Genomic DNA, 27,362 nt, shown 5'->3' on the forward strand with positions numbered 1-27,362 from the left:
CTTGTCAAGGTGACACAGTAATTACAAGGCCCACATGGGGAGACTCGAGCCACAGTGGGAATCACAGGAGACCAGGAAGTTCCCACTACATCTTTTCTCTCCAGGCGCATGGTCGTACACTGGGCGTGCCCCTCGGGGTCACACGCAGTCCAGAGAATGCTTTCCTGCCTTGAGACCAGGGATTTAGGTAGCCTTAGATAAGTGGCCACGGCAAATATGACCTCTCCCATTTGCCATACTCCCATTCACACCTCACTCATGTAGAGACTCTTTATTTAGGAGTAGGTCCAAAACTATTTTCAAAATACAGTTTTTCATGAAAAAATTCCCAGAAACCAAATACTTTCTTTCAAAGTTTTTATTTGAGCAAAAGAAAAAAAAATATATATATATATGTATACTTCAGATACGATTTAGAAAAGTCAACACTGACAACAGAATAAAATAACATTATCACCATAATTATATAATTTACTTATATATTACTTACATTAATTGTCATTTCCTGGTATATTCTGTTTTTACTCCAAAAGAATAAAAAAATGTACTTGTTGAAACCTTTAGTGGCCACAGAAACAAATTATTTCTTAATATTAGTTAAGGCAAAGAAATCATGATAATGTCTCAGTTGTGGGATGGTCAGGGACCAAGATAGTCTATGGCCCCTTGAAGGTGTCTGTTTTGAAGCTGAATAGTTGAATCAAAAAGTGACAGTGAGGGTTTTCAAAATCGAAAAATCTTACGCAATTTGTATGACCATTTACGTGTATGATCGTTTATCTCTGGCCTATAGACTTTACCTTATTTTATGAAATGCACCAGCATGCACTGGTACGCTGGCCACAGAGCAAGTAAGCAATAAATTCTTATTTAACTGAAGTGAATTGACAAACATTACTAATTACACCCTTCCTAACAACCTAACTTGATATCGTGTTTCAGCCTTTTGGTGACACGATGGGATAGGACATCATATTCCGATACATCAGATCCTTGGAAGAAATAGTAGTGTCCTGAAAGCGAAAACACATTGAATAGCTTAAATCCCCACTTGCATTTTTTAAAAAAACAAGGTAACACACATCTGTGTTTTTACAGAATATCTATATTAGACCAGACTTATAGATGGTTTATATTAGACATTTGAGAATATAAACGTTGGGTCCTGGCACTGGGTATCCTGTCCCTGGATATGTGTCTATCATCATTTCACCATTAAGTATCTTCAGTAATTTTATTGAGAAGATTGCTTGGTCTTAGAAACTGACTATTAAGAGGTGAGTTTTTGAAAAGTAACACTCCAGGTGGAGAACTCAGAGTGAGAGGGAAGACGCTGGGCCCAGGCAGGGCACACGGAGGCCTTGATGGAGAAGGAAGACAGACAGGGGCATTGGCATAGAAGCCAAACGCCTTGGCCCAGACAACAATTTGCTTAGGCTGACCTTGCCTGAGGATATTCCTCAACACAAACGCCAACAAGATCAGTTTTTTTTTTTTTATCCCACCCTTAGCCCTGCTCCATGAAAACCCACAAAGGGTGGAGGGGGCTGCCAGGAAGGGAAAAAAATGCAAGGCACAAATAAGTGTGTGAGTCCAGCTTGCCCGAGACTTGCACGTGCTTACTTGCACAACTGCAAAGCTTGATGGGAACAGCAACTCCAGAGACTCAGACACATAGGCGCGGCAACAACCATATGCTCCCACCTGCTAGACCACCCTAGAAATAAACTGTTGGTTCTAGCTCCCTCATTCTTCAAGCCTACCGATTCTCAACTAAGCAGACTATGAATTTTGTCTGTGGCCCTGTGGAGAGATTCAGGGTTCTGTTCTTTTCTGATTTGATTCCACATCCTCTGACCTTGGAGCCTTTATCATCTTCAGTGTTTTAAAAAGGGATTCCCATAATCTACTTACTGTTATTATAGTAGACTGCATCGATTTTAGGCCCAATGCCCGGAAAGGCTTTGGTAATGAATTTGGGATAACCGGGGTCCATGAGTTGTCTCCTCTCGTCGTACCTGAGCAAAAAAACAATCAGTAGGACCTCCACTGAAAAATGGATTTCATGGTGTAGACCTTGATATTTTATGACATGAACCACAAAACCCACCTATTCTCTCTTGAAAGGCTTTTTTCTGAACAGGCTTAAACTGTGCTGATAAGAAGATCAAAGACCTAAGCAGTTCACTGATTTATTCCTAGTCCCCACAGGACTCGGACCCTAGGAGTCCCAATTTCTGGTCAGGCACTTCCCTCGCTCCTGCGCAAGGCTTGCACCAGGACCTGGTCTTGCGTTACAGAGCCAGACTGTCTAATTTCCTGTTAGGGAAGACCTTGCAGGATTTGCTGTCACTCAGAAGATGGTCTCCTCATTTTGTCTTCCTGGGTCCAAGGTTATGAAAAGGAATCTGAAAATACCCACACTCCCTAAAGAGACTGTGTAAATTCTGGGTCTCGTACATTATACCACTATTTCCCAATGTGTCTGCACTATGATTAATAATGGAACATTTTATTTAAAGTGTTCCTTTAAAAAAAAAACACATCATGTGCCATCTTACAAATCAGAATCCAGAAGTCCCGAGAACTGACCCAGGATGATAATTAACTATTCCAGATGTATGTTCTCTTGATCTCTCTTCTAGGAAGGTCAAGGATCCTTAGGAATTTAAATAGAAAAACTACCTACTGGAAAACCCCACTCCCTGCCCATTCCACAAATTTTAGGAGTCAAATAACCAATCATTAAAGCTCACCTCCAATATTGATTACCTACAAAGAAGTAGGTCTTATAGAGAAGTGGATTAAAAACAGCTGCATCAATTTTTTTCACAAAGTTAGGAAAGCCCAAAGAACGTACATTCTTGGGATAGAGTCGTTGTGGTCTTAAGTTGCTAATTACCCAATACTTATCATCTGTGAAGATAAAGAAAAAGAATACACTGGAGTCATATAAAAAGAGTCACAGAAACACTCACTACAAACAATGTCATTCTTTATCCATAGTTCTAAAACATACTGCTCTTTGCTCTTGAACATGATTTGTCTCCAGTGGTTCTGTATATTTTTCACAAGTATTATGATCGATATTTGACAAATTTTTCCTGAAATTTTTACACATTACCTAGGTATTTAAGCTATTTTTGGCTCATAGTTAAGACTCACCATTAATTAGATCTGGGGTACTTTTTTCTATGTTTATAAAAATTAGTAGTATTTCCTTCATGTATTCTCTTCCTTGAAGTACACTCAATAGCAAACTAAACATGAGAGTTACCTTTAAAAAGAAAGACTTGATTTCTGTCTCCAATTTCATAAGCAGCTTGAATGCCAGATGGTAAGGTTGGCCAGAAAGAAGAAATTAAACTAATATTGCTCTTTGGACTCTCAGGATTCCTCCACCCAAAGTATCTGATGAAAAACATTTAAAACATGTTAAAAAATCACTGTAGACTCAAGAGCCATGAAATGTTCAGTGGGAATGACCTAAAACAATGTTGTTTTTCAATATTCTTACATTCTGTTCCATGAATGTCTCCCTAGGAGCACGAGGAAAGGACCTTAATCAAGTCTTTCATAATAACAATGATCTGAATGGGCAAACCACCATATGCAAGCTTTGATACTTCAAGGGATCTAGGTTTTCATCTGCACCCACAATTCATTCACCAGTTTTGTAATCTAAATGAAGTTATTCAACCTAAATGTCCAGTTTTGGGATCTCAAGAATGGAGAATAACGAAACTGGAAATCATTTACAAGAAGAAAATTGGAAAAAAAAACCCACAAATATGTGGAGACTGAGTAAGATGCTAGTGAACAACCAATAAAGAATGAAGAAATCAAAAAAGGAATTAAAAATTGCCTTGAGACAAATGGAAATGAAAACATAACAGTCTAAACTCTTAGGGAAGCAGCAAAAGCAGTTCTAAGAGGGAAGTTTATAGCGATATAGGCGTACCTCAAAAAAAACAAGAGAAATCCCAAATAAACAATCTAACTTGACATCTAAAGGAACTAGAAAAAGAGCAAAGAGAGCCCAAAGCTAGTTAAAAGAAGGAAATAATAAAGATCAGAGTGGAAATACATGAAATAAAGACTGAGAAAAAATTTACAAGATCAATGAAAGTACGACTTTGGCCTTTCAAAAGATAAACAAAATTGATAAGCCGTTATCCAGACTCACCGGAAAAAAAAAAAAAAAGAGGGCTCACATAAATACATTCAGAAATGAAAGGGAAGTTACAATGGATTCCAAAGAAATACAAACAATCACAAAAGACTACTATTAACAATTATGTGTGAACAAACTGGACAACCAGAAGAAATGGATATAATTTCTCAGAAACATACAATCTTCCAAGACTGAATCAGAAAGAAATAGAAAATTTGAACAGACGCTACCAGAAATGAAATTGAGTAATCAAAAGCTCTCAACAAACAAAAATCCAGGATCAGGCAGTTTCACAGGTGAATCCTGCCAAACAATGAAAGAAGACTTAATACCTACCCTTCTCAAATTATTCCAAAAAAAAAAAAAAAAAAGTGAAGGGGAAGGAATGCTCCCAAACTCATTCTACAAGGCCAGCATTACTCTGATACCAAAATCAAACAAACTCACTACAAAAAAAGAAAATTACAGGCCGATATTCCTGATGAACATAGATACAAAAATTCTCAACAAAATATTAGCAAGCCAAATTCAACAACACATCAAAAGGATCATATACCACCATCAAGTGGAATGTATTCCAAGGATGCAAGGATGGTTCAATATCCACAAATCATTGCAATACATCACATGAACAAAACGAAGGCTAAAAAGCATATGATCGTTTCAATAGCAGAAAAATTGTCCTTTACCATCAGGAACAAGACCATGAAGTTCACTATTATTGGAAGTCCTAGTCACAGAAATTAGGCAAGAAAAAAAAAGGGGGACATCCAAATTGGAAAGGAAGAAGTAAAACTGTCACTATTTGCAGATGACATAATACTACCTATACAAAACCCAACAGACACCACCAAAAAACCAGTACAACTAATAAGTGAACCTAGTAAAGATTCAGGATAAAAAACCAATACACAGAAATCTGTTGTGTTTCTGTACATTAATAATAAACTATCAGAAGAAATTAATAGTACATTCCAATTTATAATTGTATCAAAAAAATAAAGTACTTCAGAATAAATTTTGCCAAGGAAGTGAAAGACCTGTACTCTGAAAACTTTTAAGATGCTAATGAAAGAACTGACGATGACACAAATAAATGGAAATCTATTCCATGCTCGTGGATTGCAAGAGGAAATATTACTAAAATATCCATACTATCCAAAGCAATTTACAGATTCAGTGAGATCTCTATCAAAATAGTTACATCACTTTTCACAGAACTAGAACAAAGACCCTTAAAATCTGTATGGAACCACAAAAGATCCTAAGTAGCCAAAGCAAACTTGAGAAAGAACAAAGCCGGAGGTAAAATGCTCCAGATTTCTACACAGCAAAATTAATCAAACCAGTATGGTATTAGGACAACAACAGTCACAGAGATCAATAAACAGAATATAGGGCGCAGAAATAAACCCACACTTATATGGTCAATTAATTTATGACAAAGGAGCTGAGAACATACAACAGGGAAAGGACAGTCTCTTCAACAATTGGTGTCAGGAAAACTGGACAGCTACATGCAGAAGAATGAAACCAGACCACTTTCTTACACCACATACAGAAAAAAACTCAAAATGGAGTTTTCTGTAGAACCTGAAACCATAACACTTCTAGAAGAAAACATAGGCAGTGAGCTCTTTGACACTAGCTTTAGAGACTTCTTTTTTTTTTTTAATCTGTCCCCTCAGACAAGGACAACAAAAGCACAAATAGACAAGTGGGACTGCATCAAACTAAAAACCTTTTGTACAGTGAAGGAAACCATCAACAAAAGGAAAAGGCAAACTATTTAATGGGAGACTCTTGCCGGAGATATATCCAATAAAATGTTAACATCCAAAATATATAAAGAACTCATACAACTTGATATTTAAAAAAAAAATCAATCTGATAAAAAAAAAAATAGAGGCCTGGCACAGATATTTTTCCAGAGAAGACCTACAGATAGCCAACAGAGACATGAATAGATGCTCAACACCACTAACTATCAGGAAATGCAAATAAAACCACAACGAGCTATGACCTTACTCCTGTCGAAATGACTGTCATCAAAAAGACAAGAAATAACAGGTGGTGGTGAAGATGTGGGAAAAAGGAAGCCCTCAAGCACCGTTGGTGGGAATGCAGATTGGTGCAGCTACTCTGGAAAATAGTATGGAGCCTCTTTACAAAGTTAGTTATAAAAAAAAAAATGCCATATGACCTACCAGCTCCACTTCTAAGTATTTATGCAAAGCACACAAAACGCTCATTAGAAAAGACATACGTACCCTTATGGTCATTGCGGCATGATTCACAATAGCCAAGATACAGAAGCGACTTAAAAGTCCACTGATAGATGAATGGATAAAGAAGATGTGGTATGTATACAATGGAATACTGGCCATAAGAAAAGAATGAAATCTTGCCATTAGCGACAACATGGGGGGCCTAGAGCATATCAGGCTAAGTGAAGGGAGTCAGGCAGAGAAAGAAACATCATGTGATTTCGCTTAGATGTGGAGTCTACAAAACAACAAAAACAAATGAACAAACAAAACAGAAGAGAAGCAGACTCACAGATACAAACTGATGGTTGCCAGAGGGGAGTCAGTCAGGGGTAGACAAAATAGCTGGAGGGGGTTCAGAGGCACAAACTTCGGTGATGAAATAAGTAAGACACAGACAGGTAATGTACAGCATAAGGAATACAGTCAAGAATGTTGTAAGAACTTTAAGTGGTGACAGATGGTAACTAGACTTACTCTGGTGACCTTTGGTAATATACATAAATATCAAATTACTGTGTTGAGCACCTGAAACTAATACGGTGTTGTATGTCAATTACTCTTCCATTTAAAAAATGGAGAATATTTGTCCCATCCATCAAATACTAATTTTCTCCACTCCTCATACCTCCAATACCTGCTCCAATCTGTGCTCTAAGGCAGAAACCATTAAGTTATCCTGGAATCACTTTCTCTGTAATCAAGAATCAAGACTTTTAATAGGTACTGTCACACCTGTAGTCCCAGACTTAACCATTTTTACCTGTGATTAAAAAAGCCTTGTTCCACTTCCTGTCTTGTCTTTCCTCACCCCAGATTCATACTGTAAATCCTTTTTTTTTTTTTTACTTACTAATCTTATCATTAAACACAAATGCAATCAATCACACCATTCTCTTCCTTCAAAACCTTCAGGCTGTCTACTTCTTACAGAATTCAGTCCAAGTCCCTCCTCATTTTCATCTATGTCATTCTCCGTCATTTTCCACGATTCTCTGACCAAAAAAAAAAATTATAAATCCAAGGACAGAGCCTCCCATATTGGCTAGATGTAAGGAGGATTCTACCTGTCTTTAAAGAAAATGATTTTATTTCCCACAGTAGTGGCAGCGTCAAGACTCAGACTGGGGTTGCAGGTGGCCGATTCTGTACTGTCAGGATGTGATGGGGGTTGGCGCCTTTCTGGACCTCCTGTAAAATACATTTCAAGAAGCATTAGGGAAAAAAATCTGCATTTTAGCTGCTAAAGGGAAGAATCATTCTTTTACAACATTCACTTTTCGGGATGAGAAATGCATAAAAAGCAACTTAGGCTTCCTATAATATTCATAGGAAGCATATAATAAAGATCTTTCTCCCACGTGGTTGCAACATCATGGGAGGAGAAAAATCTGATCACTCCAGTTTTCCTGTTCCGGTCAGATTATTTCTCTGTGTGCCTTCGTCAAAGGCAATGGCATTGTCCAATGTTGGACAGAAGGAACACGCTTGAGGCCAGAAGACACAGAATCTGTCCCTGTCACTGGCATTAGCGCACCGGGTCTCTGTGCTTTTCTGTAAAATGAAGATAATATCTGGGTGACCTACCTCACAGGGTTTTCAGGGGGCTCGAGAGAAAAGATCCATGTTAAAGTTTGTTCAGATGCAGATATTATGAGACTATTCATGAGAGTGAGTATCTTTGTGAAGCAAAAGGGTAAAGAAACTCAACTCACCATAGAGAGACTGAATGCCACGTACGTCATCAGAAGAGAGGCGAAAGGTGTTGGGGTCAACGTAACTGTAAGTAGGGAACATTATGGCTTTTGGATCACTGGAATGGCCAAGACCCAAGGAATGGCCAAGCTCATGAACAGCAACCAGGAACAAGTTTGTGCCTAAGAGGAAATCAGAGGGGGGGAAAGAGCAGTGAAATATATTTGCATCCAGAGGACAATGACGCAACTGAAATCTGCCACAATGAAAGGGGACGCATTTGCGAATACTTTACTTATTTCCTTTCTCTCTTACATAAGGTTTTTTGATGTCAGCGCTATTGACTTTATAGGCCAGATAATCCCTTGTTGTTAGGGCTGTCCTGTGTATCACAGATGTCTAGAAATCTCTGGGTCTGCCACCTAAAATTCTTTCTTGTTTTTTAACATTTATTCATTTTTGAGAGAGAGATAGAGAGCATGAGCAAGGGAGGGGCAGAGAGAGGGGGACAGAATATCTGAAGCAGGTTCTGTGCTGACAGCAGAGAGCCCCTTGTGGAGCTCAAACCCACAAACCGCGAGATCATGACCTGAGCCAAAGTCGGACGCTTAACCGACTGAGCCACCCAGGCGCCCTCGGGTTTGCCACTTAAATTCAAGTAGCACACTCCCTCCACTTTGACAACCAAAAATGTCTCTCCACACCATCAAATTTCCCGTTGGGGGCAAAAAGGATCACAGCAGCAGCTCACACGACATGTGTTCTGTCGTGAACACCTCTAGAATGTTGTCTTGTCGCTGTGTTTACTGGTTGTCACCACTTCTACAACATTCCCTTTCCATTCCGCAGGTACGCTTGATCAGACTTCAGTGGATATGGAAATGTCTTTACTAACCATCCTTTACTAAACCCAAATAAAAGGCCAAATTAAGTTCCAGGTCCTCTGAGCCACCAAGGAATGTATCATACCCTGTCTGTTCCTTGCGAAACTCGAAAGGAAGCCAGCACTCAGTCTATTTACGGACGAGGACACAGTATCAGCAAGATTAATGGACCAAATTGAGGGCTTGAGCCAAGAATCAAATCTAAATGTCTTGGCTCAAAAGCTCCTTTTTTCACTATACATGACTCAAAATGAAGGCAAAGTCTATGCTTACAATGTAGACACAGTGACATCACCAAGTTACAGTCTCACCTGTTCATTTTTTCTGTATGTTCTAGAGAGATGCACATTTGTAGGGAAGAGAGAAGGGGCGTATCCTTTCTCTCACATTTCTCAGTTTTCAGAAGATTTGACTAGCCCTGGACTGTTACGATTTTTTTTTAAATCTCTGTTCTACTCTCACGCCTTCATTTTTATCTTTCTTTTTCTACGGCACAACTGAGGCTCAGAAAAATAGATTTTCCCAGAGTCACACGCCATTTAGCTGCAGGGTGTGGCCAGTACCCAAGAGTGAGCATCTCTGGAGGGGTCTTCAGGAACACAGACCCCCTAAGCATTCCCTCTAACACTGGGCTGAGCAACTAACTCACTTCTCTCCAATAATGAGAAAGAACCAAAGACTGTCATTCTCAGCATTCTGCCTAAAACTGGGAAAAGTAAACAAAACCTATTGCATTTTGACCTAAATCCTAAATTTATGCTAGTCTCCATCCCTGTAATGCGTTGCACACAAGACCACCACCGGTCCTCATCTCAAAATCCTGGGTGTCTGTCTGTCCTCTGTTTCCCACCCCACTGTGTGCTTTTTGTCTCAGTGCAAAACTCCTCTTCTCGGTAAAGAACTTAATAAGCCTTGGGGCATGCATCAGACTAAAACAAACAGCCTTTCTGGTCTGTAAAAACATTGCCATCCGATGCATGTAGTATCGGCCAGAGAGAGGGGGATGCTGAGAGGAGCTCATTCTTGAAGACCTTCTCTCCAATGACTTCCCTCGTGAGTCAGTCATACAGCATAGAATGTCCCACAGAGAGATTAGGAAGGCTTGTGATAGGATGGTTTGAATTTTCCAATGGGTAGTGATTCCTTCAAACAGGGGAGAGTAGTTGTTCCTCTTCCCCAACTGCCTGAGAGGGATGGTGAGTTGCAGCCTCCTCCGTAAATACACACAAGGTATTGCTTTGTTCAAGGGTCAGCTGGGCATCCTGAAATTTCTATCCCGGAAGCTCAGGAGACTATGTGACCATATAACCTTGTGTTTTGCGACAGGCATTTCTAAACTTTCTATTATAGAACTTCATCTTTCTGCGCCACTAGAAACCTAAGGAAACGTCAGCATATGATGACATGTGTGGATGACCACGTACATGAGGACGGCTGTATGCCTAGGGTTGGCATCTGCTTTTGCTGGACTTCACGGACTGTGCCGTCAAGAACTGACCGCCTAAATGCTTTTACCTTTCCAAACTATGGCTTCTCAGCTTCCCGAGTTCACACTCCGGGTGAGCTTTTATTTTTGCCTACCTCTGTAGTTCGCGGTCCAGGTTTCAGCCTCGTCGAAATGTGTGTCTCCCCCAATACCGGGTCCGGGTCCGAAAGCATGGGCTATGATTCCCCCTCTGCCGTCAAAAGGATTGAAGTCTCCATGAGCTTTTGAAAGAGTAAAGACAATTAGTCCTCCTTTACAGACAACAGGTCGTGCCAATGACACAGATGAAAGAAGTCCACCTCCTTTACCTCCAGAGGCAAATCCGATCATAATGTCAGCCTCTCCTGAGTGAATTTTCCTGAATTTCAGGGGAGTCACATCACTCCATACTTGAAAAGCTTTTTGGATGGCATAGTCAACATCTGCAGGCTTCATGTCAGGAGTGTAACTGTTGATTCTGTATGAGAGGGAGAGGGAGAGGGAGAGGGAGAGGGAGAGGGAGAGGGAGAGGGAGAGGGAGAGGGAGGGAGAGAAATATATGGGAACCATGTGTTAGTTCTTATTGTGACACCTCACTTCTGTCTGCATCGCTGGAGAAAGAATCACCTCGTAAATCGATACTCTGGATAACCAAACCCCACATCATTAACTACTAAAACATGTATCCTTGGACAGCTTCCTCCTGAAACAGAATCTAACTGGATTTCTTCTCATTTATGATTTATGGGTTTTCTCCACGAAGGACTTACATTCATAGAAGGCTATGCCTTTTGTCCCCACTCCCAGACGTCTGGATTTATCCATCTTGACTATCCTATAAAATGCTCTCTTGTCTCTTGTTTATCATAGATATAGCTTAATTCTCCTTTTATTTGAAGGCTTTCTACTCTGCTCTGGGTGGACAAGCCAAACAGTCCCTCTTTGAGTGAACAATCCCCCCTTCCAGAAAGAACGAATTTTAACACAGGGATGGCGTTGACAATCGAGAGAGGCTTCTCACCTACTCTCAGACTTGGGGCTATATCTAAATGGTCCGGGCTTCTGGAAGTCAGACCTCAGGGAAAGGAGAAAACCGCCACGACGTTACCTGTAGGTGAGAAAGCGTTTCCTCCACACCGGCCTCCCTGCCAGTGTCCTGAACTCGTGGACATCAGGAACCCCACATCGGGGCATGTGCATCATGTCCAGAGTAGAGGCGTCCAGTCTCCCAGTCACTTTCAGCCCCAAGAACTGCTGCATTTCCTGAAGTTTATCCTTCATCAAGTTCGGACCGACTTTCATTTTTGTCACTGGAACTCCATCCATGACAAAACCGTAAAAGGATTCCAGGTACCTCTGGAAAGATGTACTTCGTTAGACGCTCTACTTTAGTTACACGTTCTACTACACGGAAAGGATTCTGAGGCACCTCTGTATATATGACTCAACGGTACACTGATGCTTCTGAACCGGGTATCAGACAACTAATTATAATGAGAAAAAAATCTTTATTTTCTGTGCCGTCAAGGTGAAGTCATAAACCATTAGCGATATTGATTGCTGGAAGCCCACTGAAAACACCTTGATGTCTCCCTACCTCTCTGAACGGGCTTCTATTTTTTTAAAATATATTTCAGCATCTAGCACGTCACAGCATCAAGTAAAGAGCAAGACCTTCATTGTCAGGATGCACAAATTATTAGTTTAAGTTGGGATAAAATTTTCCTGCTTACAAATCCAAAGCTCAACAAAATGGACAACGACGACAAGTTCAAAGTGAAAAGAGTCTTGGAAAACGGGGAGAGCATCCAAACTCATAATTAGAGGAAAGAGACAAATGGAAAAAAAAAATCCTGTTTTTTATTTTTAATTTTTTTTAACGTTTATTTATTTTTGAGACAGAGAGAGACAGAGCATGAATGGGAGAGGGTCAGAGATAGGGAGACACAGAATCTGAAACAGGCTCCAGGCTCTGAGCTGTCAGCACAGAGCCTGACGCGGGGCTCGAACTCACGGACCGTGAGATCATGACCTGAGCCGAAGTCGGCTGCTTAACCGACTGAGCCACTCAGGCACCCCAAAAAATCCTGTCTTTAAAAAAAAGCTCATGAAGAAACAGCTGGGATAACTGAAGGTAACAAGTCGTCTTGAAAGATCATGGTGGGCCGAAGTGGTTAAATAATGAAGCCACTGTTTCAACCTCAGATTGTTAAATGACATGAAACGATGATTGTAAAACACGGACCAGATGTACGACTCCAATTATTTTTTAACTAAAACTCTCTGGCCACAGCATTTTAGCAAAAGAAACAAAGTCCTCCCCCAATTTTATAAAACTTTCAAAACCAGTACTTCTCCTACATTCGTCTTTGGCAAAGAAAAATACAGCGTTCAAAGCAAAGAGCCGCCTAAACCAGTTTGCAACTAGTCCGTGTCAAGAGAAAACTGGTCAACGCGATCAATTTTGAAGACAAAAGTCAGGCTGCGTAAATGCTGTGGGGTCAGTACTTACTTCAGCGAAGAGCACATCATTCTCCTCAGAGCCTGTGGAGTTAGTCAGAGGAACAGCTCCAGAGGCAGTGGCCTGTAGGACCAGCATCAACAGAGGAAACTTCATTCTCCACTTCTGAAGGGTTCTCCCCAACTAACCCGGTTCCTCCTCCGTGCAAAGTTCCTCAAATGTCCCTGCTTATATAGCCCTTAGGCCCTGTTCTGTGAATATGAAATCCTGAGTGACTCACAGTTGATATCATCCCTTGACTTATCTCAAAAACCCGCAAAAACCAAGCACAGATATTTTTCTAGGACCAACAATGGGTCAGTTAGCACCGAACTCATGACTCAGGCAATTCAGAGTATATTTCCTCAAAATAAAGAGGCCCTATGAAATAAGGCATTATATGAGGACCACTAAGCACTACAATGTTACAGTAACTTAGAAACTTATGTCTAGAAAGCTCAGTGTCTGAATTTTTGCTATAATAATTTCCTTATATTTATTATAGGCAAAATAAGCTTTTTAAAAAACATGCAAAAAGTTGGATGCATAAAGGCCTTTTTTCTAACTTGGAAGAATCCTCTCCAAGCTGAGTCTAGCTCCCTAGAGAACCGTGATGTATGGAGACAGCGTGTTGAACAAGGAAAAGTCTGTAACATCACGATGCTTTGATGTTTTGTTCTGTGTGCAGGCTGTAGAGACAGATCCCAGAGGCGGATCCCCGTGCCTCCCTAACTGGCTGGAGTCAGCAGCTTAAGGTCAACTGCGTAGGGGGAAACGTTTGCTCCCGGAATCGATCTCCCTCTCCGCTCAGCTCCCCGCTTTTCCCTTGATGTGGTTGCTCTGTTCGCACAGCATCTGCCTCTCAGTCAGTAGGGAATGCCCGAAGACGAGCATTCGATTCCATCTAAGAATCCAGGAATAAACCACGATGGTGGAAGTGTGAGCGGTGGGGCTGTCCCCCGATTCTGCGTGAACGGTCTGGTGGTCGAGGGGTCGCGTGACACCGGGTTAGGGCTCAGCCATTGCTGTCACCCACCTCCCGGTGGGTCCCCAGCACTTCCCTGAGGCTGACGCTCCGGGAAAACAAGGGATGTGTCTGCCCTACAGCCGGCATCCCGCCTCCAACTCTGCCCTTTCAGGCTCTCTGATTTGACCTCTAGGATCTTCAGCTGTTTCGTCTGAAATGAGGCTGATAACCTTCACCTCCTTGTGCTTTTGTGATGATTACACAAGACGGTGTGTTATAAATACCAGCGCATAGTTGTGTTACCCGTCTCTAGTGGTACAGACGAATACTCATGTCCTTTCTCTCGGCCCCACAGGAGAGCATCACGCGCCTTTAGGGTGCGCCCAGGTGAGGCTGTATGCCCCACGAAAACGAGGATCGAGCACAAGTAGTGGAAGGCGGTTCTGCCAGACACTGAACTTAAGAATCGTTGGAGAAGCATGATGGTCTGGCCAGGAAGCAGCAGAACATGGGATTTAGAGAAAACATGGGAGGGCCTGGTTCTCTGGCCGCAGAGCGTTGCCCCATGAGAGCAGGGTCTGGCTGCGTTGTTCAGCCTGTATTTCTGGTGCCTAAAACCACCTTGAGGTTAGTAGGTGCTCAAGAAATAGGTATGGAGCAATCTCATTGGAGAATAGGGCCGGCAGAACAACAGTAGTGAACCGTCTTTGTGGGGGCCGTTGTTACACAGCAGGTGTGCCCCTAAACCTCACTTGAAAGCACACGAGAACCCGTCATATTCCTAAGCAGGAAGGGGTCGGGTACGGGGAAGACTTTCAGGAAGTCTAGAAGGCGTAGGATGTAAAATACAAGGTAAAAGCCGCCCAACTACAAAGGAAGTGAAAAATGTCCTCACTGGAAGCTGTCTTTAAAAGCAAAAAACAAAACAAAACAAAAACTGGGGTAGCTCGTGGCTCAGTAGGTTAAGTGTCCGACTTTAGCTCAGGTCATAATCTCACGGTTTTTGGGTTTGAGCGCCACATCAGGTTCTGTGCTGACAGCGTGGAGCCTGCTTGGGACTCTGTCTCTCTCTCCCTCTCTCTCTGCCCCTCCCCCACTTGCTCCCAATCTCTCTCAAAAATAAACATTAAAAAAAACCCCAAAACCCTATACTCAAATTGTAATAGTTTTTGGTCTTGGCTTATCAAATGCCCCAAATGGGTTAAGTATGAGCGATAAGGGCCATTTGGGCAGCCAATGAATGTTACAGGGGGTGCGACCTTAGGTTCTGGGGTCAAGTCAACAAGCTTGAGAATCTGAGCTCATGTCACGATCTTTCGCAATCACTGATCTCTTTAGGACTTAATGCCTTCGTTTGTGAAACTGGATAAAAATAGCAGCTACCTGCAGAGTTGTTACCAGGATTACCTTAAATTACAGGGAAAAGCACTTAGTCTAATGCCTGACACACCTTATGGTTTCAGTGAGACTTCAGGAAGTCTTGCTTCCTTTACTGCACGCTTAGGCGAGCCACTTAAAAGAGGGTGGTATTGGGGACGAGAAGGGAAATCACGTGCATGTCCAGACCGCCCTCCCACGTTAGGGTCACAAAAAGATTGTGATCCAGGCCCAGCCTGGGAGCTGAGGGTCCCAGCAGACACATGGCTTCCAGGGGATGCACTGAGGGGGGTCAGAATCAAGGGCAACGCTCCCTGTAAAGAACAGTGCGTCTACCCAAGTACAGAAAGTACCCCAGGTCGGAGACCCTCATAACGGGGACAACTTGCTGGAAAGACCTTCTTATTGAAAAGCAGATCCAATAGCACAAAGCTTCCCTATTACACTGTTTCCCTCCTGAGCCAGATACCAGGACATTCTGAGGCATGTCCCCGATATAATCACCTTCAACTATTCGGGGCGTCGTCCCTAAGGATCTAGAGGCAAAGGGCAGTGTGGTCATCGGTGAGGACCAGGGAGGAGACACGTTCCCCAAATATAGAAAAAAATCCCCCAGCTGACCCTTTCACCAATTGTGGGGAGAAAACTTCAGCTAGTTAATCCTCTCCTTTTATGGATGAAAAACTGGGAGCCCAGAGAAAGGAAGTGAATTGCCTGAGGATGCATCAGGGAGGTCTCCTGACTGTCCTGACTTGTTGTTACAACAGCCATGGTTCTGTCACACCTCACGGGTTTTTCTGCAGATTTCTGTCTTCCCGGGGTTATCTTACTACCACAAACCACTACGCGTGTCCCTGTGATGCCCTCAGTCCTTTCCGTTGAAGCCACGCTCTCCCCTTGGCTGCTGTGGGGCCCGGAGGAAGGAGACAGCCCGAGACGCCGCAGGGGATCTGGGTGCCCAGCAAGGTGGCGGGCCCCGTCCATCCCTGGAGAATCACCTCGGCACCCCTCCCCCCTGCCCTGGCCCGGGCAGTGGCCACTGCCAAGGTGGCTAGCTGCCAGAGCCCCCCAAGAACTGGCCCAGAGCACCCCCGAGAAGCGCGACGTGAAGAGTCAACCAGTTGTGCGCACTTAAACCTAACTTCTCCGTGTCCCTGCTTCGTTTCCTTCATGGGTAAAGCGGGGACCATATTAAGGCTGTGTAAAGAACAAATGACATAATTCGTGAAAAGCATTTATCTTCCTATGACAGCACCTCAAAAATGTTCATTCTTCGCCTTTTCCCTTTCCCTCTTGTCCCTGAATGTCGGTCATGTTAGGGTTGGGTTAGACCCGCTAACTTTTTCCACCTGGGAGAAGAGTTCACCTAAAGACCAATTTTCATCCACAAGAGTATCCACGCACATCCAGCACTGAATCGAAAACAGCCTGGAGGAGAGTGGATATTGGTGGGGGAGACAGCTTGAAGAGTCCCCTCCACCTTCGTCCAGAATGACCCGGAACTTGACCCGACCTGGAGCTGCTACTAAGCCCTAAGGCAGAGAATGTCAGAGTGACTGGTCAGAAATCTGCTGCCTTCAAATGGCTGCTCGGCCCCGCATCGTACCCCCTGAGTTCACCAACCCCAAACGGGAGGTTGTGGCGTGTTGGTGAGAAACCCAGAGCGTGTTGGGTTCGGGAGTGGGGCCAGCCCCACGGGGTGCAGCCCACAGAAGGGGCGCAGAGGGAGGAAACACGGAAGGTGAAGGTCACCGTGGTTTCTTTCCGTGGTCCCTTTCCTTCCCCCTGCAAGTGGCTCCCCCTCAAGCGACCATAAGCCAAGGCACAAACCGCAGCAGGAAGCCAATGTCTGACGCGCACATCACAGAGCAGACACAGTGTGAGAACATAAACACGCGTGCTGTTAGCTGTCTATTTTCCTGTTCTTGCTCTCCAACAACACGGTAAATACCCAGGGGTGGAGATAAGGACGCAGATATCTCCCCACTGGCTTCAGTTGTAAGGCCTGGCTTCACAGGAGGTTCAAAGCTTGGGAAAGAGACTTGGCCTCAGACCTCGGCTACGCGACCTACGCACTGTGTGGCTTTGGGCAAGTCATTAACATGCAGCTCCCAGATCCATAAACGACTGTTGGGAGGACGAAATAAGACGATGCGTGGAACCGCCGGGCACTGCTCCCGGCACCTGAATGGTCTGTCCGTAACCTCTTGTGCCACCCACGCAGGGCCCCCCATAAACAGACACTTGAGACCTTTCCCCATGAAATGTTCACACCAGAGAGAAACTGTCCCTGTTCAGGGGCGCCTGGGTGGCTCAGTCGGTTGAGCGTCTGACTTCGGCTCAGGTCATGATCTCGCGGTTTGTGGGCTCGAGTCCCGTGACAGGCTCTGTGCTGACAGCTCAGAGGCTGGACCCTGCTTCGGATTCTGTGTCTCCCTCTTTCTCTCTGCCCTTCCCCCACTCACTCTCTGTCTCTCAAAAATAAATATATGTTAAAAAAATTTTTTAAACTGTATCTGCTCATATGCCACATGGATGTCTGTCCTTTATACATAAAAAATAAGATTTTTTTGCCCCCAGGGACCAATTTCACCCACTGAGGAGTGCACTGCTCCGCTGAGAATGTATGTCCTATATGGCACATACTCCACACTCCTGGGTCGGTACCAGACCTGTGATACCACTTCTGCCTGGCCTGACACGACACCTCACAGCTGATCTAGGCAGTCTCTGGAGGAGCGCACCAAGCCCAGAGGCCTGGATCTCAGAGAGACTCTTTAGGCCACAGAAGGCAAAGCTGTTGAAGCGTCATTTGAAAGTATCTGCATCCGCAGAAAAGACGGACTGGCTGTATTTGTGGGCCAGATCAACGCAGAGGGAAAACAATCCAATGGAGAGAGAGAGGGGAAGAGATTAGAGAGAATCCGCACAGTTCCCTTCGGGAGTGGGACAAGGTAATTTTTAAACTACGTGATGTTTTCCTACACTTCTTTCCTTTCCTTCAAGCTCCACTCAAGCCGCTAGCCGACTCTGTGGTTTTTGCCTCCACCTTTGTGACGTTGAACATATTATTCTCATTCTGACTTTTTCCCAAGAATCGAAATCCCCCGAAATGGTTACCGTTTGGGAAGAGAGGGATGTTTTCTTCACCGAGCCAGTGCCGGAGGTGGTTGGGGAGCCTATGGGTTCCGGGCACCATGATGGACTGGGCCCGGCTCAGTGGGATGAGGTGGGACCACAGAAGCTATCATCGCAAGGTGCAGCAACGAAGTGAAACCCCGGGCCTGAGGCTCTGGCTCCCCTCAGGGGTCCGGGTCCTGTGGCCACGGGAGCCACAGGCAGCAGAAGTCAAGAGCACGCGGGCTGGGCGAATCGATACGGAGGGCGCGGAATGCCAGCATGACTGACTGAATTTCCTGCCAGCCCAATGATGTGGAAGCTCAGACTTGAAGTTAAAAATTTAGAAACGATCGTCCCTGGCACAGCTGGACTGAGGTTCACGCAGGCTACATGTGCCAGCTACTTAACACGGTCCTTTCTGCAGAGTGGGTGTGGCCTATCATCATCACCATCATCATCGTTGCTGCTATCCGCCTACTTTAAGCATAATTTTTTGAATGTTTTGTCTATCTTTTCCAGAAAGTGTATCTATTTTATAAACTAGCGATTGTTGTAGACCCTGTCTTAGCCCTCAAAGAACACAAAAGGGTAGTGTTACTAAACAGTCAATACCTAGGCATCTGAGTTTAGAGGAATTCAAACAGAAACATGGAGGCGTCACCATAGCCCAGGTCCTCTGGGTCCTCTAGCCTGGTCCTAGAGGAGGCACGGGCTCACATTTCCGCAGCAGGAGTCTCTCGTCTACGCATGTCCTTAAATCAGGGATGATCCCAGGCAAACTTAATGAAATATCGAGATGCCTGCCCACCTCAATTCCTGAGCCGTTTCCATCCAAACAAGTTAGAGCCCTCGGAAGCCTCTCTTGCTCTCAGCTGCCTTTCAACAAACTTTTCTACCAGATATTGTTCGAGGTCCCCTGAAAGAGCTACAGTATCATGGACCTTTTCATTGCCATAAAGCACTCTAAAAGACATAAAGAACTTCAAAATATTGACCTAAGACTCTCCGCTGGAAAAATGTGCAGTCGTAACCAGTCTCTACTGGAAGATTCGGAATCAGCACAGCTAGCCTGTGAGGGAGACGGTTTCTGAGTGAGGACTCTTCCATTGGAAGCCCTCTTATTATCCAAAGTTGGGATATGCCAGGGTCGTGACCAAAAGTGCACCATATGGGATCCTGCTGGACAATGACATGGGCCCACACAGAGGAAGGGAAGGAGGGTACCTAGGGAAGGGAAGGCAAAAAGAAGGACGGGGACACACACACACACACACAAGGAGGAACCGAATGAAGCCACCTGGGCATGGCTTTACAAAATTCCGTGTGGAACACTCTCTGTGCATGACGGCTACCTAACGTAACTCAGACAAACACAGAGAAAGACAGGCTCTTCCTTAGCACCAAGGAAATTCATGAAGTCAAGTTTCATATCTTAGTTTCACTATGAATAACAAAGCTCTTGGGATTTCCAACCCAAGGTGGCCCTAAAAAGATCTATTCTGTGGAGACAGCAAGGAACTTCCTCCTTTCCAACACCAACTCGATCAGATGATTAATAAGTCCTGCAAGGAAGCATGAATCATGCTGAGAATTCATTTTACAAATGGAAAATATCTCACAGTGAGTGACAATAATGTCTAAACAACCATGATTTAGGCATCCGTCAAGGAAGTTCAAGAAGGTCCCTTATGCATCTAATCACATTCTTGTCTGCTTCTGGAAAGACCAATCCTGCTGTTCATCAGCCCCAGGGAAGCTGGCCTTCCGGTGCCTGTCCACAGGTATGTTCTGGTCACACACCACCCGCGAAGCCCACTTCTTTGCTTCAAGCCCTGCTCAAGCCTCTAGCACATTCTGTTTCTCGTTTCCACATTTGGGACCGAGCAGATGATCCTCCTTCTGACTTCTTTCCCGGAGCCTCATTCCACTGAAGGAAACCAGATTATGTCACCCCAAAATATGTCTCTTTGGCATGAAAACTGTTTTGGGCTGAAGACGATCAAGCAACGGCAAAGGCAGAAAAAGTTTCCCCTTTTCTGCCTAAGGGCAAGATCCAAATCCTCCTTTTACCGGAGTCAGAAGCCCGCACACACAAACCTCACTCCATTAACTTCCCCCCACGTTTACCTTCCCACAGCTTGCCACCCTGGGAACACTAAAACCGTTTTTCTCTGTCTTGTCATTTCTCTGCAAACATACTGTTCTTTGTTGAACATGGACATACGCTGGAATTCTAAGCCAGTGTTCCGAGTTACTTCTCTTCTAGGTTTTTGCTGTGTGCAGTCCACAGCTGCTGTTTTTCTCTTGGGAAGTCTCTCTTACTGTTCAAGAGCTCCGGCTGAACGCCTAAGGTGAATAGAGGTGAAGTTCTGCCTCCCCTACACCACTAATGTGGACTTAGTGGGTTTCATCTCAACTTTTAATCTAGTCCGTTGGTGCCAACGACATGCCACATCCTTGTTGAATCTGCCCAAACAAGTTACATGACACAGAGATCAGGATTTATGTGCTTTCTATGTCCAAGTTCTTTACATAATACTTTTTTTAAGTTATTTATATTGAGAGAGAGAAAGCATGAGGCAGGGGCAGAGAGAGAGACAGAGAGAATCCCAAGTAGAGAATTTCTGTGCTGACAGGGCACAGCCTGACGCGGGACTCAATCCCGCGGACTGTGAGATCACGACCTGAGCCGAAATCAAGAGTCGGGCACCCCCTGAACATAATTAATTTAATGGCTACTGGATTTATACACCGAGAATGAGAACTGCCACCTGAAATAAAAATAAGCCAATATTTTTCATTTTATCACAAGGAAATTTAAATGTTTTTCTCTGATTATATAATAACGCATGCGAGTCATAAAATATTTGAACTACAAAAGATATAAGGAAAAGAATGGGGCTCAACTTTGTGAAACATGAAGAACAGAACATCAGTCAACGTTCCATGCGTGAGATCACTGCTACTGTAGTCGCTGTGCTTTGTGTGTCTCCGTGCGTAAATGCACATGCAGCTAAGTCCATTCAGAAGACTTCATACCGTGCATGCAACTTACATTACGGACACCTTCTTTTTTCAGGGCAGGGGACTTGTTTGTTAGTGTGTTTCACACGTGTGCCCCTCGTTTCTTCTCTCTCCACTGAATAACTCACCTCTTCCTGCTCTCTGGTTCCTCTTCATTAACAATCCAGACACAGACTTCTATATTTTTCCTTCTATGTATATTCTGTATTTTTCCTTCTTGATCATATTGTATCGTTAAAAAGCCATTCATGAATCAGGCAGCATCCCATCCAGCATGTAGAGGGGAGCTCTACAGAAGAACTCTGTCGAGCTACAGAAAAGGAAAGTGTTTTCAGGAGTAGGAAAAAGGAGATTATTAGCAAAGGATGTGTTGTTTTAGGCGAGGTTGCCTTCCTAGGGGTCGAGGGGCAGATTACCTCCTTGTGTTGACCAGGACATTCCAGGCTGGCTGGTTAAGGTCACACTCCGGGCACACTTCAAACTGTAGTTAAGTTAGGTATTAAGTCTGAGTTTACTGAGTGAGGTGTTAGTGTAAGCAATGCCATTGCCACTGTGGGCCTGTGGTTTGCCTTTTAACAGAACACACACACATCTGAGGGAGAAGGAAGTTTGTCATGATTTGTTCTATGAAATGGAATTATATTACATACATTTCTCTGATTCTTGCTTTTCTCACTAATGACTGCCACACAGAAACACCTCCAAGGCCTCCAGGATAGATTCAGACCGCCCTTAAAACATCCCATTACTATACTCCAAAGTTTAGGTGCACTGCACTCTTCAAGGCTTTTCTCACCGGCACATGTGTGCTCTGTTTCCAGCTCTTCCCTCCACAGAAGGGAAGGGGATCCTAAATCCACAGTACCGGAGCACTTGCCTTCCCTCTGGGTCACAGATTTGGGAAGTAATTTCTGTTCTTCTCCATATGGCTGTCTAGTGACTTTCATGGAGCTGTGGCTCAGAACACTTGGAGATTATGAGTGTCTTCAAACACCTCTGATGTGGTTTGTATATACAATGGAATACTACTTGGCAATGAGAAAGAGTGAAATCGGGCCATTTCTAGCAACATGGATAGAACTGGAGGGTATTAGGCTAAGTGAACTAAGGCAGAGAAAGACAGATATCATATGTTTTCACTCATATGTGGATCTTGAGAAACTTAACAGAAGACCATGGGGGAGGGGAAGGGGAAAAAAGTTACAGAGAGGGAGGGAGGCAAACCATAAGACACTCTTGGATACTGAGAATAAGCTGAGGGTTGATGGGGGGTGGGATGGAGGGGAAAGTGGGTGATGGGCACGGAGGAGGGCACCTGTTGGGATGAGCAATGGGTGTTGTATGGAAACCAATTTGACAATAAGTCATATTAAAAAATAAATAAATAAAATAAAATTCAATCACTAAAAAAAAAAACCTCAGCAAAGTGATAAAACCTCTTAGGAAAATGTACTCATCTTTTTAAAATTACTTATAATTTTAGTGGCCTTGGTCCCTGGTGAAGAATTCTTGAAATTGAGAAAAATCATGCACAGCAAAGATGATTCTAGCGTGGTCCTAATCATCCCCTAAATCTCCAGACCTCTTCCTTGTGATGGTGGCCTGTAGCAGATGATGGGCTCGTAGCACAGAACAAGCAGGCAGCTGAGAAGGCGATGCCCACCCCCTTCTCTGTAGAAGGAGCAAGGGACCTCACAGGCCATTGGACAAATGTTCCTGCACATCCTGACATGTGTGAGCTTAGAAGCTTCTAGCAGGCGATTGCTGCCTTCCATGCAACCTGATTAGTGAGCTCTTATCACTTGCGGGTCCCTTTATTCTCACAGACTGTCATGCCACCTGTCACTGTTGATGTTGTTTCGGTTCTCATTCTGATAGCGACAATGGGCATAATGACTCCTTAAACCCAGATCATTCAATGATGTGTAGGGGACAAGGACAGGTCCCCCCGACAGTGGTCACTTTGACATGCAGATTATTTTGAGCTGAAACGATCAGAAAGAAATTTTGACCTTCCCCCTCACTGCCTAAAAGAATAGAGAGGACCTGTTCCAGGAAAAGAACGGTCACCACACATAACCACGTTACAATATGAACGAGTGACAGTGGACAGGGAGGAACCCGGCGAGGTCTGTTTGTTCAAAGCCTTCTCTGCGTCCCACTCTTTCTGATCACCCAGCAAATTCTGTTACTAAACATGTCCTTTTTTTCATCCTCCTGTGAATTCATTCCTCCCCTTTGAAGGCCCCACCTCTACTGCCTTCTGCTTTTCCAGGATGACGTTTATATCTCACTGTGCCTGACTGCCTTTAGAATCTCATGTCTGTGTGGGTTCCCCACACAAACGAAATTAAATTTTGTTTTCTCCTGTGAATCTGTCTCTTGTCAATCTGATTCTTAGTCCAGTTGGAAGAATCTTAAATGGCAAAGGAAAATTTTTCTCCCCCACAGATGCACACAATCTGAATTCCCCACACCTTTGATGCTTTGCCTGTTGGCTGGAGTTCTAATGGCAAAACGTAATCCCAAACTCCAGCCAAGAGCTGCCTTCACCCCCCTGTTCCCATCTCCATAGGACAGGAAGAGCACTGGTATCACACACTGATGGGTGAGAGACCAAGAGCCTTCCTGAGTACCAGCCCCTGTTTCTGTAGTAACAATCAACAAATGGACTGGAGAGGCTAAGGTCAAAGTACTCGACTCCATGTGTCACCTCTTCTGTATGTTTCCCCTTCCTCGGGTGTCTCTTCAAAGGTAGGGGCTGGCCCAAGGCCATAGGGCATCAGGGACAGACCAGGTCAGATGTTCTACTGAGCCACGGATGGAACCCTGGTATCCACATGTGGTATCACCATTGGAGTATCGTTTGCATTTAAGCACTATGTAATTTTCAATAACAAATGTCCTCTAAGTCACAGTTTGGTGGGATCGATCATTACTTTACAATGAAGTGAAGGGAAGGAAAATTTCTTCCTCTGACCTTCAAGGTCTTCCAGCTGGACTAAGAATTAAATTTACATGAGACAAATTAACAATAGAAAAAACCAGTTGTATAACGTGTACGTGGAGGCCCAATAATGAAATTGAGACCCAGAGAAGAGACCGATGCAGACAGCTGTCGTAGTTTCGAGACAAAGAAACCATAACTCTGTGAGGCATTGACCGAGAAAGGAAAACTGAACTGTGGGATTTTTAATTAGTAAGGAATCCTCAACAGACTTTGGACTGGGGGAGCACGTCAGTAAAAAGTAACAAGGGTTGTTCACACAGCCTGCTTGGCTCTAAATGTCCCATCTCTGGTGATGAGGATGTGTCTTTACGTCCTGGTACAAGGACAGCAACTTTCACTTGGAGATGTATTCCTGTGTCCAGGGCGGCAGAGGAGGGTCTCGGTGTCCTTCCTGCACAGGCTCTCTCTTAAGTAACTTATTTCAAATAACTGATATGCCAAAGTGGCACATTTTGGGGCAGCCTGCCCTTGGCCCCCACATAAGAAATACACAAAGAGAAAAATGCCACCTACCGGGGTCTAAGGTGGCATAGTATTCAAGAAAACAGCGACCTCCTCACCCCAAGGAGACGAGGTATCAGTGGGGGACCACTGAACTGGTGATGTGTGACGAGGAAGGGATCCCTCAGGTCACCCACCATTCAAGCACACTAATCTGCAGCCTACGGCCGGGGTAAACCTGACGTGAAGAAGGCACAGAAGAGGAGAGATGACGAAGGCCAGGAGGGTCCCCAGGGAAGGAAGGGAGGGAGGAACCTGGGAAAGTTTTAGAGCTAATGACTGTGCAGATTCTATTGCTAGATGAACCTTGATCGAGTTACCTTAGGCACCACGTGAGGGAGAGTGGACAACTCAGGGGAAACCATTTTAAGAAAGCAAGTTCATGTCACAGGCTGCTGACGACAGGATATCCCAATTCCCCAAAACCCCATGTCAGAAGATGGCACACACGAAAGTTGCCACTGAGTGGATTTTAATGAGTCAACCAAACGTTCCTGTAAGACTGGTACCGAAAAGTAACCCCAGATTCCCTGCTATACTCATACCCTGGGAAAATCCACTATTTTGATAGATCATATTGCCGTTTTTTGACCTACTCCTCCTAGTTTTCTGTGGGGAAAATCTGCGCGGTGAGCAAATACTCTAATTTCAGCTTCTCTTGTTATCGTTGGCACCCGGGCGGCAGCATGTGGCCGGGTTTCGACAGTGACAGGGATCCCTTCACATTTTCCTTGTTATTCATGAGTGCCAGCACCTGGCTGACCTCGGCTCCTCCCGGGGCCTCTCCTGCCTCCCAGTCCTTGGCATATTTGCCCCTTAGCATCTCCCTTTGGCTTCCCTGGGAGCTCAGATGGAGGAAAGCCCATGAAGGTGGGAGAGGGACATTGTTGGAGCAAGTGAGGACCCAACATTCGTGAGGGGGTTCTGTGCAGCAAAGCCTCGACCGGACACTGTAAACACGTCATCCTGTTCAAGCCCGTAATGACCCCGAGAGAGCGATGTTATTCCCATTTTGCGGATGGGTTCCACGAAGCTCGGAGAGTTTTAATAATGTGCCAGCGGTCAACCAGCCAGTGAAGTGGAATTAGGATGTGGTGTGTCCCCATTGACCGAGCCCAGAGTCTGAAGCCTGGAACGCTGCCTCAAAGGTTCTGCCCTAAGTCTGCAACCGTTCTCCTCATCAGAGAAACAGAGACGGATTCTCCCGGTTTGTTGTGTTCTTGTTATTTTTTTTAGAAGATGCTGTATCCAGAGCAATTTTGCTTTTAGATAAAATTTGCATTTCTATGTAATATATGTACAGAGAAAAGTATCCAAATCCTAAATCTCAAACGATTGATCTCAAAGTACCACTCATGTAACCCTAACGGGGCCATTTAACTTATTTAGTGCTTTTTTTTCTTCTGAAGTTTCTTAAATTTTCTAGCTATTGACTATTAAGGGACTTTTTTATTAGTGAGACGGATTCCCAATTTTCCTCACAAAGGAATCTGGCCCGTTCACATCTGGCACCAACGAAAAAGTAGCCATTGCACAATCAGGGGTTTTTATGCCTCTGTCTCAAACAAGTGTCTCCTATGTCTCTGGCCAGGAAGATGCCATCTCACCACTTGTGTCACAGCCCTGAACACACGTTCCTCCCATCATCACCGCATATGCTCGGGGGGATTGAAAGAATATGTCTGTGCTTTGAACATTCTTTCATGGACTTTTTTTTTAAGTTTATTCCTTCGAGAGAGACAGAGAGAGCATCTACAGGGAGGGGACAGAGAGGGACAGAGAGAGAGGGACAGAGAAAATGCCCAACAGGCTCCACACTGTCAGCACAGAGCCCTCCCCACATGGGGCTTGAACTCATGAAATCACGAGATGATGACCCGAGCCAAAACCAAGAGTCTGAGGCCTCACCTACTGAGCCACCATGGCGCCCCTTTCAAGGACATTTTAGCGTTCCTCGATGGCTCTCCAGGCCTAAATCTGAGAGCTCTCCCAGAGGCACCACATTCCCACCACCAGAGCTGACTCTGGACAAGGCTGGGGGCTTTGCTGATGTGTTCACTGATGCACCTGTTACCCTGAGGACGAGGGGCTGCGGTTCAGGGGACACAGGTCCAGATCGAAACCCAAGCGGTGCCCCCACATGTGGGGTGGAAGCAAGGGGACATGTGAGGAAAAGGAAGACACAGCTACATGACCTGGAGGAAACCCATTTCCTGCCGGGGCCAACGGACTGAGCTGTTCTGTGTTACACAGTGATGACTCCTGGCTCCTCCTCCAGAAAGCCCACAACCACCAGTCCACGACCAGCATGTCTGTTCTCTCGTCAACTTCTCAAGAAGTTGCTTAAAATGTGCTCGCCGTGGCCAGTGCAGGGGTGA

General features: G+C 44.4%; 1 protein-coding gene across 1 annotated transcript; it reads right to left on the minus strand.

Moving 5' to 3' along the window:
- Positions 1 to 521: 521 nt before the first annotated feature.
- MMP12 (matrix metallopeptidase 12) lies at positions 522 to 13,102 on the minus strand. The gene is made up of 10 exons (XM_047071506.1): positions 12,998 to 13,102; positions 11,594 to 11,841; positions 10,815 to 10,963; positions 10,602 to 10,727; positions 8,157 to 8,318; positions 7,509 to 7,632; positions 3,278 to 3,411; positions 2,757 to 2,916; positions 1,915 to 2,018; positions 522 to 1,013 (listed from the first exon to the last, which is right to left on the minus strand). The coding sequence occupies exons 1-10, from the start codon at positions 13,100 to 13,102 to the stop codon at positions 913 to 915; spliced, it is 1,413 nt and encodes a 470-aa protein (XP_046927462.1). The 3' UTR covers positions 522 to 912.
- Between the last annotated feature and the right edge of the window lie 14,260 nt (positions 13,103 to 27,362).

The sequence above is a fragment of the Lynx rufus genome, unplaced genomic scaffold (genome assembly GCF_022079265.1).
Source record: "Lynx rufus isolate CCGP_SWC_20201006 ecotype Redwood Valley unplaced genomic scaffold, mLynRuf1.p SCAF_9, whole genome shotgun sequence".
Classification (NCBI taxonomy): Eukaryota; Metazoa; Chordata; class Mammalia; order Carnivora; family Felidae; genus Lynx; species Lynx rufus.